We start from the raw sequence: 13,999 nt of genomic DNA on the forward strand, positions 1-13,999 counted from the left end.
AGATTAGGGCCTAATGAACTTTTTTTAAAATTGATTGATTTCCTTACATTAACTGTAACTCAGTAAAATCTTTGAAAATATTGCATTTATATTTTTGTTCAGCGTATATAATTGTTTTGAATGGAAAAATATCCATTGGATCACAATGAGCCTTGAGTAGTTAGTGTTATGAATGTGTTTATCAAAATTGTAGTTCATAAAAATAAGTCCAAAAATAAATTGTCCACTTCATATTAGTCTTCTGCCATTCATTTATTTCAAATGCTGTTAGACCATATAAAGCAATGGATTTCACACCAACTTTCACCAGAAACCAGTTTGAGAAATATGAAATGAAGTCGTTCGAGGGCCACCAAGGTAAAGACAGAACCAAACAATGTGAATTATCTATGAATTACAATTGACCACCCATGTGACGAAATCAACATTACAGATGTCCCCTTTTTCATATACAGTATCGTGAGAAAGTATCATCAGCTGGTTGTATACCGCGTGCACCTCATACTTTACCCCCTTTATTCTTAAGTGTTATTGAAGTTGAATAAAAAATGTAAAAAATAAATGAATACAATTCAGTGACGTAAAAAATGTACACGAATTTGGGTGCATTCAGAACCCGTGTTTTTTTTGTGTAACATTGAACAGTGTAGAAATGCAGAATGGTTGTGTTCACAATCGTGGTCAGCTTAGCCATACTGTAAGAATCAGACAAGCTAGGCCATGAAAAAAAAAAAAAAAAAAAAAAGACAAATATTATTCAGTAAAAATGTCTAGTATGACGACACCGTAGCAAGATGCAGTATTTCCAATAAAGGGACCACATTTTGACATCATCAAGATCTGGGAAATCCATTGTGAATTGAATTACTTATTTGATTATATCCTCAAGAAACACACACGTTTCAAGTACTAATTAAGTAAACAATGTTGGGTAATAAAACAAGTAGATAAGTTTTAGGTTTGACCTTGCGCTATCCTATCTGTTCCAGTTGTTCAAGTATTAGTTGGTGCTAAATTATTTTAACTCTGTCAATATTCCCATAGTCAAAGCAAACAGTGAAACACATGTTCCTAACATCACCTGACAGTTCATCCTGATATTACAGCTTATTTGAAATAACCAAGAGTGGAAGCATTTTGGTTGTTAATTCCATAGTTGCAGAAGAAAACAATGTGCCAATGAGAGTATACAAAGTTCAGAGCAAAACCATCTTCAAATCTCTCACCAAACCACTGTCATTCTATCAAGTCTGCTGTTCTACCCCCCCAAAAAGTCACTTTTTAATCATTGCCAACTGCCGTTTAGATTAGTTACGGTGTGTGTGAATAGCATAGGCGAATCAATGCATTACAACAAGATTGCTTCCATGTCAAAATATACAAAAAAAAACATTTCAATGTATTTGTCCTTCAGGGCTTCTGTTTGAATCCTGCTGTTTCCCATCATTTGTTGTAATAATTTAACAGCAGATGGAAAAACTTCAAATACAGTATACTTGACCCCAAAAAATGTAAACATTCATATAACATGGTTAAAAACAGCAAAGAGAGCCAGTTCCTACATACACTGTACGATTCTTAAACCAGGGTTCTGAAAATTAACGAGAACTGCGTTGAGGAAATGCCTAACCTGTCCAAACGCTCTCCTGCTAAATTAGATTGTAGGGTAGCTTGCTTCAACAAGCAGGAAAGTACGTCATTGCAGGATCGCCAACAATCTAGTATCAAAAGGTAGAACTTAGCTTAATTTATTTTGTGTCCTGTCAATCATTTTGAGATTTAAACCAATGAGAGAATTGGTGGAATCCATTCGATGACTTCACGGATGATTGACAGGGCATGGCAGCAGGGCCCCATTCCTGAAGCCTCATTTGTACACTACCTCTTTTTTTAGAAGGTTTCCTATGAGAAATCCATGCTTTGGCATGAGGGAACTATCCAACACATTATTGTTCTAGTGTGTTAAAAGACAGCACTGAATTAAAAGGGCTTGTACATAAGCATTCAACATACGTTTGAAAGGCCATTTTTGATCAGACAAAAATCAGCAGCCATTTTCCAAGAAATTAAACACGTTTGGAATACTAATAAAATGTTAACCAATTTAAAATGTAAGAGATAATGGACAAAAAAAATTGCTTCATCCTCTGTCTCCATATCTAAAACATTTGTTCTTAATTTAGTTTCCTCAAGTCCCTATCAATTCACACAACAGAATGGCTGCACCTAATGTGTACAATTTACACAAAAAGGGCCAATACATGACGTCATATTCAGCCCTGAAATAAAATAAACATTAAAAAGTCATGTATAGGTTATTTCAGTAAAAAGAAAAAAATATTTACAAGGTACAAACATGTTACAGTGAACCTAAAACCCAAAGGGGGAAGGAGGGGGAAACCAAAAATAGGATGTAAATTTTGGCACTCAAAAGTTTTTGTTTAGTGTGGTAGGATGCGGACTGTAACGTTAACTCGACCATGTAACAACTTTATTTTTGTTCTTCTCTCCCTCCGGTTGCCTCGATTGGCACAACTTGAGTATATACTTGCGGATAAACATGCAAGCCCTTCATATACTGTACAGTAGTCGGTAAGAGAGTATGTAACCTTAGTCTAGAGTCTTGCTGTCTTGAGAAAGACTCTACCTTTCACCTTTTTGGAGCAACGCTAGGCTAAAACCCCTCCCTCTCTTTTGGTTTGGATTTCTGTGCTGCTGTACCCTGTGTTCCTTGCCCCGCAGCCTCCAGGCTCCAGTCGGACTGAGCCAAGTTAATCCACGATGCCTTAAACCGCGGCTGCCTGACGGGGAGGGTGGGTCTTTGCTCCTTCTCATCCGGGTCGTCAAAGCTCACCTCCTGCACCGCCTTCTGCTTCTTAAAGGAGTCCCTCCTCTCGGACAGGGCCAGTTTCCTCATCACCAACTCCTTGGAGCAGTGGTCACTGCGGTGGTCGCTGCTTGTCGACTCCCTGTGGATTCTCTGACCGCCCAGATACAGGCCCTGGCGGCCATGTTTTTCCCCCACACAGACAAACCCTCTGGCCGTATCCAGGGCCTCTAGCCCCTCCCCCTCCGACAGGGGTACCTCCATGGTGTGTCGGCGGGTGGCGTAGGCCTTCTTGTCACCGTGGTACACCCCTGAGAGCTTCTCAGCCGACTGCACCCTCTTGAGGAGGGGAGAGCGGGGCGGCTCGGCACTGCGCGGGCGGACAGAGTGGCGGGCAACGGTGGGAGGGGACAGGGTCTTGCCGTGGAGGCCCTTGGACAGGCCAGGGAGGGAGGACGGAGAGCACTGGGAGGAAAGGGCCTGCGGAGGGGGGATACAGGCCAGCGGGGAGGGGGGGATGCTGCTGGTGGACTTGCAGCGGCCTGCCTTGGTGTAGCGGCCTAGGACCTGGAGGGAGCTGGGACGGGCCTGGGGGACGGGGGAGTTGGGAGAGCTGGAGCAGGGAGAGGAGCTCTGGGGGGAGTTGGAGTCTGAGAAGAGATAGAACATGCTGTAGATAAGCTTTTGATTTCTTCAGTGACAAAGAAAGCATTCTCGCTGTAGTGCTGTTAAACGGTTTGAGAATAATGAGAATCAACTTTTGCCTGCATTTCTGTATGACATGTACCATGAAAACCAAGAGCTTTTACATAACCCAGGTATCTTCTATTCAGATACCAATTGACTTGGTATATCATAACAGTTGAAACATTGTCACACACCCACCTTATTACAGTAAAATATGCACATCACAAAATGTCCGACTATCGAACCACAGTTTCCATCCAATAGAGGCTAGCTACTCACCTCCAGACTGGTCGGGGGAGGGGCAGGGTGTGCTGGGCCCAGGCGAGAGGCTCTGGGTGGGGGAGCCAGACAAGCTGTCACTGGAGGATACTGAATGCTGTAAGCCGGAGGAGAAACTGCGACTGCTCTGCATGGGAGGGTTGTGCTTGGCCATCTTCCTCAAGACGCTACGTCGTCTACTACAGGAGAGAAATGGGATTCAATTTAAGTGGATATTTTCAGCAAACCTTTTCATGTGACGTTATAATACACCAATTCTGTGGATATAAAAGATAGCAATATTAGCATTAGGCGGCACAGAACTCTATATATTTTTTGTTGTTATTATATTCTTATTTACAATAGTTAAATAGTTGCTCCAAAATGACCCAATACATTATTTACAATTCCTTTCTATTGGGCACATCTGGAATACAACCAAAATAAACTGCAAATGCATTCAACAACTTTGTAGAGTCACATGCTTGATGTAGTGATTGTGTGCTAGGAATATGGGTCCAAACACTACACTGAACAAAAATTATAGCATTTGGCGTACATTTTTAAGACTTTACTGAGTTACAGTTCATATAAGTAAATCAACCAATTGAAATAAATTCATTAGGCCCTAATCTACAGATTTCACATATGCATCGGTTGGTCACAGATACCTTAAAAAAAAAAGGTAGGGGCGTGGATCAGAAAACCAGTCAGTGTCTTGTGTGACCACGATTTGCCTCATGCAGTGCGACATGTCCTTCGCATAGTTGGTCAGGCTGTTGATTGTGGCCTGTGGAATGTTGTCCCACTCCTCTTCAATGGCTGTGCGAAGCTGCTGGATATTGTCAGGAACTGGAACACGCTGTCGATCCAGAGCATCCCAAACATGCTCAACGGGTGACAAGTTTGGTGAGTATACAGACCATGGAAGAACTGGGATATTTTCAGCTTTCAGGAATTCTATACAGATCCTTGCGACATGGGGCTGTGCATTATCATGCTGAAACATTAAATGATTGCGGCGGATGAATGGCACGACAATGGGCCTCAGGATCTCATCACGGTATCTCTGTTCATTGAAATGTCATTGATAAAATCAGAGTGACTGGTTTGAGACGATATCGCATGTGAAGAAGCCGGATGTGGAATCCCTGGGCTTGCGTGGTTACACGTGGTCGGCAGTTGTGAGGCCCCTCCCCCCAGCACATCCTGCCCCTCCCAGGACATACTGCAAAATTCTTTAAAACGATGTTGGAGGTGGGTTATGGTAGAGAAATGAACATTCAATTCTCTGGCAACAGCTCTGGTGGACATTCCTCCAGTCAGCATGCCAATTTCACGCTCCCTCAAAACTTGAGACATCTGTGGCATTGTGTTGTGACCAAACTCCACATTTTAGTGGCATTTTCTCCCGAGCACAAGTTACACCTGTGTAATGATCATGCTGTTTATCAGCTTCTTGATATGCCACACTCTGGTGGATAGATTATCTTAGCAAAGGAGAAATAATCAAACAACATTTTCTAGAAATAAACTTTGTAGATATGGAACATTTCTAGGATATGTCATTTCAGCTCATGAAACCTAGACTTTACATGTTACGTTTATATTTTTGGTCAGTATACTTTAAATACACATAAGTGAACGTCAAAATCCCTTCAGTTCCCTAAAATCGAGGAGGACTATGTACAAAAAGTGTTGTCATTTCTAAATGGTTCACCACTACCAATACGGATGAAAATACACTCAAATTAAAGCTGAAAACAAATGAAAGCAGCCTGCACGTTAATCTAATAGTCATTGTATGGGTCACTGTGCACTTACCTGTCCTGGCCGTCCTTCCTCTTGCTCTTCTTGCTGCGTCGGGCCATCTTGCTTTTGTAGCTGGTCTTTCTGGCTGGACCCACCTTGATGGAGGTGTTTTCCAGGGCCGTGGTCTGCAGCATCACCTTTTTGCCACTCTGTGAATAGAAGGGCTATTGGTTTACTGGTCTCCAAATAGTGGACAAGTGAAAATAATATGGTATAATTTGGCCACTTGTCAGTTTAGTGATCATATTTTGGAATGTGGCAAATGATAAAGGCAAAAAAAAAGGCTAGAGAGAGAGGGAGCAAAGGAACAACCAACGGAAGAAATTTATATTTTATTATTAACCAATCTGCCATGTCCTCTTCGGAAGACAAATATAAGTTTTACAGATTTTCTGCTACATAAACATACATGGTACGTTTATATAAAGCAGTCACATAAAAATAATACATGACCAAACATAAGCTCTTTAATCCCAACCCTCAGCCCATCCCACCAATCACCAAAGACCACCCTCGTTTGGTTTCCATGTGACATATATTTTACATATTTTATTTTACCTTTCTAAATCGTATAGTATCCACAGATTGTGAGCTAAAGATGAAAACTTTTCCTACAAGTTTTATTTTTAATTTTTAATTGACTATGGCTTTCCAAATCACCCAACACTGCTATTTGTAAGGTTAATTTTAAGTGCATCTTGTGATTTTTTAACCATTCCTGAACCTGTGACCAGAAACAAGCTACATCGGGGCAATACCAGAATACATGATCTATTGATTCGGTCTCTTCGTAGCAAACTCTAAATGCCCATATATATATATATATATATATATACACACACACACAAGTATTTGATACACTGCCGATTTTGCAGGTTTTCCTACTTACAAAGCATGTAGAGGTCTGTAATTTTTTATCATAGGTACACTTCAACTGTGAGAGACGGAATTTAAAACAAAAATCCAGAAAATCACATTGTATGATTTTTAAGTAATTAATTTGCATTTTATTGTTGTTGTTGTTTTAGATTCCGTCTCTCACAGTTGAAGTGTACCTATGATAAAAAATTAGAGACCTCTACATGCTTTGTAAGTAGGAAAACCTGCAAAATCGTCAGTGTATCAAATACTTGTTCTCCCCACTGTGTGTGTATATATATACACTGCTCAAAAAAATAAAGGGAACACTTAAACAACACAATGTAACTCCAAGTCAATCACACTTCTGTGAAATCAAACTGTCCACTTAGGAAGCAACACTGATTGACAATAAATTTCACATGCTGTTGTGCAAATGGAATAGACAAAAGGTGGAAATTATAGGCAATTAGCAAGACACCCCCAATAAAGGAGTGGTTCTGCAGGTGGTGACCACAGACCACTTCTCAGTTCCTATGCTTCCTGGCTGATGTTTTGGTCACTTTTGAATGCTGGCGGTGCTTTCACTCTAGTGGTAGCATGAGACGGAGTCTACAACCCACACAAGTGGCTCAGGTAGTGCAGCTCATCCAGGATGGCACATCAATGCGAGCTGTGGCAAGAAGGTTTGCTGTGTCTGTCAGCGTAGTGTCCAGAGCATGGAGGCGCTACCAGGAGACAGGCCAGTACATCAGGAGACGTGGAGGAGGCCGTAGGAGGGCAACAACCCAGCAGCAGGACCGCTACCTCCGCCTTTGTGCAAGGAGGAGCACTGCCAGAGCCCTGCAAAATGACCTCCCAGCAGGCCACAAATGTGCATGTGTCTGCTCAAACGGTCAGAAACAGACTCCATGAGGGTGGTATGAGGGCCCAACGTCCACAGGTGGGGGTTGTGCTTACAGCCCAACACCGTGCAGGACGTTTGGCATTTGCCAAAGAACACCAAGATTGGCAAATTCGCCACTGGCGCCCTGTGCTCTTCACAGATGAAAGCAGGTTCACACTGAGCACATGTGACAGACGTGACAGAGTCTGGAGACGCCGTGGAGAACGTTCTGCTGCCTGCAACATCCTCCAGCATGACCGGTTTGGCGGCGGGTCAGTCATGGTGTGGGGTGGCATTTCTTTTTGGGGCCGCACAGCCCTCCATGTGCTCGCCAGAGGTAGCCTGACTGCCATTAGGTACCGAGATGAGATCCTCAGAGCCCTTGTGAGACCATATGCTGACACATGCACATTTGTGACCTGCTGGAGGTCATTTTGCAGGGCTCTGGCAGTGCTCCTCCTTGCACAAAGGCGGAGGTAGCGGTCCTGCTGCTGGGTTGTTGCCCTCCTACGGCCTCCTCCACGTCTCCTGATGTACTGGCCTGTCTCCTGGTAGCGTCTCCATGCTCTGGACACTACGCTGACAGACACAGCAAACCTTCTTGCCACAGCTCGCATTGATGTGCCATCCTGGATGAGCTGCACTACCTGAGCCACTTGTGTGGGTTGTAGACTCCGTCTCATGCTACCACTAGAGTGAGAGCACCGCCAGCATTCAAAAGTGACCAAAACATCAGCCAGGAAGCATAGGAACTGAGAAGTGGTCTGTGGTCACCACCTGCAGAATCACTCCTTCATTGAGGGTGTCTTGCTAATTGCCTATAATTTCCACCTTTTGTCTATTCCATTTGCACAACAGCATGTGAAATTTATTGTCAATCAGTGTTGCTTCCTAAGTGGACAGTTTGATTTCACAGAAGTATGATTGACTTGGAGTTACATTGTGTTGTTTAAGTGTTCCCTTTATTTTTTTGAGCATTGTATAATAATCTATTTCTTTCTTTGTGGATCATAATTATTTGGCCCATATTTGGCCCCCTTTGAGTTTCTTTGCCCATGGCAAAAGTATATTTCTCCCTCCCAGTCCTTTTTCCACCCAACCTCATCTATATTTGTAGAATGAGTTTCCTGTAAACAATAGATATTATATTCTAAAAATGTCTATATTTTTTTAATGATCTGCTAAGCCATTACAATTATAACCGGCTATACTTACCATAATGACACCCAAGTTTCAATTATACTTACCACAACCAATGTTCGTAAACTTAACATTAAAAAGCACCATGATGATTAAGTGTCCTCATAGCCTACAATTGTCCTAATATTCCACCCACTAAAACCTCCCCCCATATCTAGGTCTGTTGTCACTAAGACCATCTCTCTGACTCATGACACACCTTTGCATCCTAAGGCAAACACTTGGCCGCCAATTGGCGTTGGCCAGAGGGAAATATGGGCAGTCCCATGATAACATAAATATCTCTGAGTGTGCTTTTTAAGAGAACTAACCAAAAACATGGAAAACAGACAGAAAAAAAATTATAGCAACAATAGATAATATTTATAGAAATAACAGCACAATCTTATAAATGCATACTCATGTTTAGAAAGTCCCAGCAAGGCTATAAGCATGTCAGCCCAGCCTGCTCAGTTCATTGGATTCAATTATTCGATAAAAAAAAAAGAGAGAACGACAGATAAAAAACTGGTCTTGCTATTTATCTATGTCCATTAGATGCAAGACATATTTCATGTTGTCATTATATCCTGTTTTATTCAACAGGAAGATGACTGCAAATAAAAATTGGTCTTAGGCATCACACTACCCATGGGTATTCCTTTCAAGTTTAACTAACAATCAAATGACACAGACATGGAACGATAGCCAAGAATACGCGCTGTACTAATAATCCAGAGGGAGTAAACCTGTAAAACCAACCCTCTTCACACACACATTTTGTTTTTAATTCCAGGGTCGTTGGTCTATCACCTAGGCCTATATCATTAGGCTCAAGAATATTACAGGTAGCGTAAATAGTAGAGATGGAGAGAGAGAGAAAAGGAAAGACCAAGGGAATGAGGATTATTAAGACAGTCCTCGTCCAGTGGGTCTCACCTTGAGCAGCAGCTCCACCACCTCAGTGTGCACAAGCCCCTGGACCGACTCTCCATTCACGTGGGTGATGAGGTCACCGGCTCTCAGCCCTGCCTCATGAGCCGGGGTGTCCTCCTCCACACACTACAGGAACACATGAAGAGCCAATCAGAACGTAACCCTGACTGCTTTGGCATTTGTATTTATTATGGATCCCCATTAGCTGCTGCCTCTTCCTGGGGTCCAGCAAAATTAAGGCAGTTTATACAATTTTAACAACATTACATTCACAGATTTCACAACACACTGTGTGCCCTCAGGCCCCTACTCCACTACTACAACATATCTACAGTACTGAATCCATGTGTATAGTGCATATGTTATCGTGTGTGTGTGTGTGTGTGTGTGTGTGTGTGTGTGTGTGTGTGTGTGTGCATGCATGTGCCTATGTCTGTGTTGCTTCACAGTCCCCTCGGTTCCATAATGTGCTTTTTTATTTTACTGCTTGCACCAGTTACTTGATGTGGAATAGAGTTAGATAGAGCCATGACTACATGTAGTGCTGTGCGCATCCCATAGACTGTTCTGGACTTGGGGACTGTGAAGAGACCTCGTGGCATGTCTTGTGGGCTATGCATGGGTTTCCGAGCTGTGTGCCAGTTGTTCAGACAGATCGGTGCATTCAACATGTCAATACCTCTCAAAAAGTCAATCTCGCCTCCACTTTAAGCCAGGAGAGATTTACATGCATATTATTAATATTAGCTCTCTATGTACATCCAAGGGGAGGCTGTGCTGCCCTGTTCTGAGCCCATTGCAAATTTTCGGAGCCCATTGCAAATTTTCGAAGTCCTTTTTTGTGGCACCTGACCACACGACTGAACAGTTGTCAAGGTGCCACAACTAGGACCTGCCTTGTTGATAGTGTTGTTAAGGCAGAGCAGTGCTTTATTATGGACATACTTCTCCCCATTTTAGCTACTGTTGTATCAATATGTTTTGACCATGACAGTTTACAATACAGCGTTACTCCAAGCAGTTTAGTCATCTCAACTTCCACATTATTTATTACAATATTTAGTTGAGGTTTAGTGAATGATTTGCCCCAAATACAATGCTTTTAGAAATGTTTAGGGACAACTTATTCCTTGCCACCCATTCTGAAACTAAATGCAGCTCTTTGTGTTTCAGTCATTTCAGTCGCTGTAGTAGCTGACGTGTATAGTGTTAAGTCATCCGCATACATAGAGACTCTCGCTTTACTAATGACATGCCACTGACTTTCAGTAAAGCTTGAAAAAAATCAAGGGGCCTAAAAAGCCTAAACAGTTGGGGAATTCCTGATTCTACCTGGATTATGTTTGAGAGGCTTCCATTAAAGAACACCCTCTGTGTTCTGTTAGACAAGTACCTCTTTATCCACATTATAGCGGGGGGGGGGGGGTAAAGCCATAACACATAAGTTTTTCCAGCAGCAAACTATGATCGATAATGTCAAAAGCTGCACTGAAGGCTAACAAGACAGCCCCCACAATCATTTTGTCATCAATTTCGCTCAGCCAATCATCAGTCATTTGTGTAACTGCTGTGCTTGTTGAGTGTCCTTCCCTATAAGTTTGCTGTCCATTTTTTTACCGTGAAATAGCACTGTATCCGGTCCAACAATTTTTTCCAGAAGTTTACTAAGGGTTTGTAACAGGCTGATTGGTCGGCGATTTAAGCCAGTAAAGGGGGCCTTACTATTCTTTGCTAGCGAAATGACTTTAGCTTCCTTCCAGGGCTAAGGGGACACACTTTCAAGTAGGCTTAAATCAAAGATGTGGCAAATAGGAGTGGCAATATCCTCAGTAATTTTCCATCCAGATTGTCAGACGCCGGTGGCTTGTCATTGTTAAGACAATTTTTTCACCTCTTCCACAATGATTTTACGGAATTCAAAAGTACAAGTCGTCTGTCATAATTTGGTCCGATATACTTGGATGTGCAGCGTTTGTTGCTGTCATGTCGTCCCTAAGTTTGCTCATCTTGCCAATGCAGCAGATAGCCTAGTGGTTAGAGCGTTGGACTAGTAACCGGAAGGTTGCATGATCAAATCCCCGAGCTGACAAGGTTGAAATCTGTCATTCTGCCCCCGAACGCAGTTAACTTCTGGCTGGGGGCGCTATTTTCACTTTCGGATGAAAAGCGTGCCCAGAGTAAACTGCCTGCTACTCAGGCCCAGAATCTAAGATATGCATATTATTAGTAGATTTGGATAGAAAAAACACTGAAGTTTCTAAAACTGTTTGAGTGTTGTCTGAGTATAACAGAACTCATATGGCAGGCAAAAACTTGACAACAGCCAGTTAAAGTGCAGGGCGCCAAATTCAAAACAGAAATTTCATAATTAAAATTCCTCAGACATACAAGTATTTTACACCATTTTAAAGATAAACTTGTTAATCCCACCACAGTGTCCGAATTCAACAAGGCTTTATGACGAAAGCACAACATATCATCATGTTAGGTCAGCACCTATTCACAGAAAAACACAGCCATTTTTCCAGCCAAAGAGAGGAGTCACAAAAAGCAGAAATAGAGATCAAATTAATCACTAACCTTTGATGATCTTCATCAGATGACACTCATAGGACTTCATGTTAGACAATACATGCATGTTTTGTTTGAAAAAATCTCAGTTTACATTGGCGCGTTATGTTCAGTAGTTCCAAAACATCCAGTGATTTTGCACAGAGCCACATCAATTTACAGAAATACTCATAATAAACATTGCTAAAAGATACAAGTGTTATGCATGGAATTTTAGAACCACTTCTCCTTAATGCAACCGCTGTGTCAGTTTGAAGTTTTTTGAGTGGGCAGCTTGATGAGAGCCAGTCAATATTTAAAATCACCCAGAAAATATACTTCTCTTACCACATACATTATCAAGCATTTCACACATATTATCCAGATACTGACTGTTAGCACTTGGTGGTCTATATTAGCTTCCCACAAGAATGGGCTTTAGGTGAGGCAGATCAACCTGTAGCCATTTTCCTTCAACAGTATTTAACATTAGATCGTCTAAGCTTTACTGGCATTTGTCTTTTTGGTAGATGTTATTACTATGCATACTACCACTGTATCAAAGGTATTATCTAAGTGTGTTTCAGAGATGGTCAGAATATGAATGTCATCTGTTACAAGCAAGTTATTGACTTCATGGATCTTGTTTATCAGGCTGCATATGTTAATACAAGCTTTTTTTTTTGCACTTTTCTGGGTTGCTTGATTGTTTTTAATACTTCACTGGGAAGCTTATCAGAAGTAGATTTGCTCATGTTATTTATATTGGAGCCGATAGTGCAGGGTGAGCTGCACAAAGTGGTCTTCCCACTAGGGCACACTGCCTCAAGTGCTAACAGTGTAACGCCAGTTTATAGGCTCATGATTACGGCATACAATATCTGTAGGATAAACAGAGGTATACGGTGCAATTTGGGGCACGTAAATTAAGTTAATTACAGTGCCTGGCAAAAGTATTGATCCCCCTTAGCGTTTTTCCTATTTTGTTGCATTACAACCTGTAATTTAAATTGATTTTTATTTGGATTTCATGTAATGGACATACAAAATAGTCCAAACTGGTGAGGTGAAAAAAATTACTTGTTAAAAAATAAATAAAAGTAACAGCGGTGCGTGCATATGTATTCACTCCCTTTGCTATGACAACCCTAAATAAGATCTGGTGCAACCAATTACCTTCAGAAGTAACATTATTTAACTAATTATGTGCACCTGTGTGCAATCTAAGTGTCACATGATCTCGGTATATATACACACACACACACACACACACACACACACAACTGTTCTGAAAGGTCTGCAACACCACTAAGCAAGGGGCACCATGAACCAAGGAGCTCTCCAAACAGGTCAGGGACAAAGTTGTGGAGAAGTACAGATCAGGGTTGGGTTATAAAAAATATCCAAAACTTTGAACAGCCTACAGTGCACCATTAAATCCATTATTAAAAATGGAAAGAATATGGCACCACAACAAACCTGCTAAGGGCCGCCCACCAAAACTCATGGACCCGGCAAGGAGGGCATTAATCAGAGGCAACAAAGAGACCAAAGATAATCCTGAAGGAGCTGCAAAGGTCCACAGCAGAGATTGGAATATCTGTCCATAGGACCACTTTAAGCCGTACATTCCACAGAGCTGGGCTTTAAGGAAGAGTGGCCAGAAAAAAAGTAATTGCTTAAAGAAAAAAATAAGCAAACACATTTGGTGTTCGCCAAAAGGCATGTGGGAGACTCCCCAAACATATGGAAGGTACTCTGGTCAGGTGAGACTAAACTTGAGCTTTTTGACCATCAAGGAAAACGCCATGTCTGGTGCAAACCCAACACCTCATCACCCCGAGAACACCATCCCCATAAAGAAGCATGGTGGTGGCAGCATCATGCTGTGGGGATCCTTTTCATCGGCAGAGACTGGGAAACCGGTCAGAATTTAAGGAATGACGGATGGCGCTAAAAACAGGGAAATCCTTGAGGGAAACCTGTTTCACTCTTCAAGAGATTTT

At 41.9% G+C, this 13,999-nt stretch overlaps 1 protein-coding gene across 5 annotated transcripts in view; it reads right to left on the bottom strand.

Annotated features, from left to right (window-relative positions):
• Nucleotides 1-233: 233 nt before the first annotated feature.
• LOC139551037 (microtubule-associated serine/threonine-protein kinase 3-like) overlaps nt 234-13,999 on the bottom strand; it is a 48,865-nt gene continuing 35,099 nt past the window's right edge. For all 5 annotated transcript variants that reach the window (XM_071362389.1, XM_071362385.1, XM_071362386.1 and 2 more), the window contains 4 exons: nt 9,447-9,569; nt 5,597-5,733; nt 3,794-3,972; nt 234-3,477 (listed from right to left, as the gene is read on the bottom strand). In XM_071362389.1, the coding sequence (XP_071218490.1) occupies nt 2,675-3,477; nt 3,794-3,972; nt 5,597-5,733; nt 9,447-9,569 (1,242 nt within the window). In that variant the 3' untranslated portion in view covers nt 234-2,674. The remainder of the gene's footprint in view (nt 3,478-3,793; nt 3,973-5,596; nt 5,734-9,446; nt 9,570-13,999) is intronic.

The sequence above is a fragment of the Salvelinus alpinus genome, chromosome 23, assembly GCF_045679555.1.
Source record: "Salvelinus alpinus chromosome 23, SLU_Salpinus.1, whole genome shotgun sequence".
Lineage (NCBI taxonomy): Eukaryota > Metazoa > Chordata > Actinopteri > Salmoniformes > Salmonidae > Salvelinus > Salvelinus alpinus.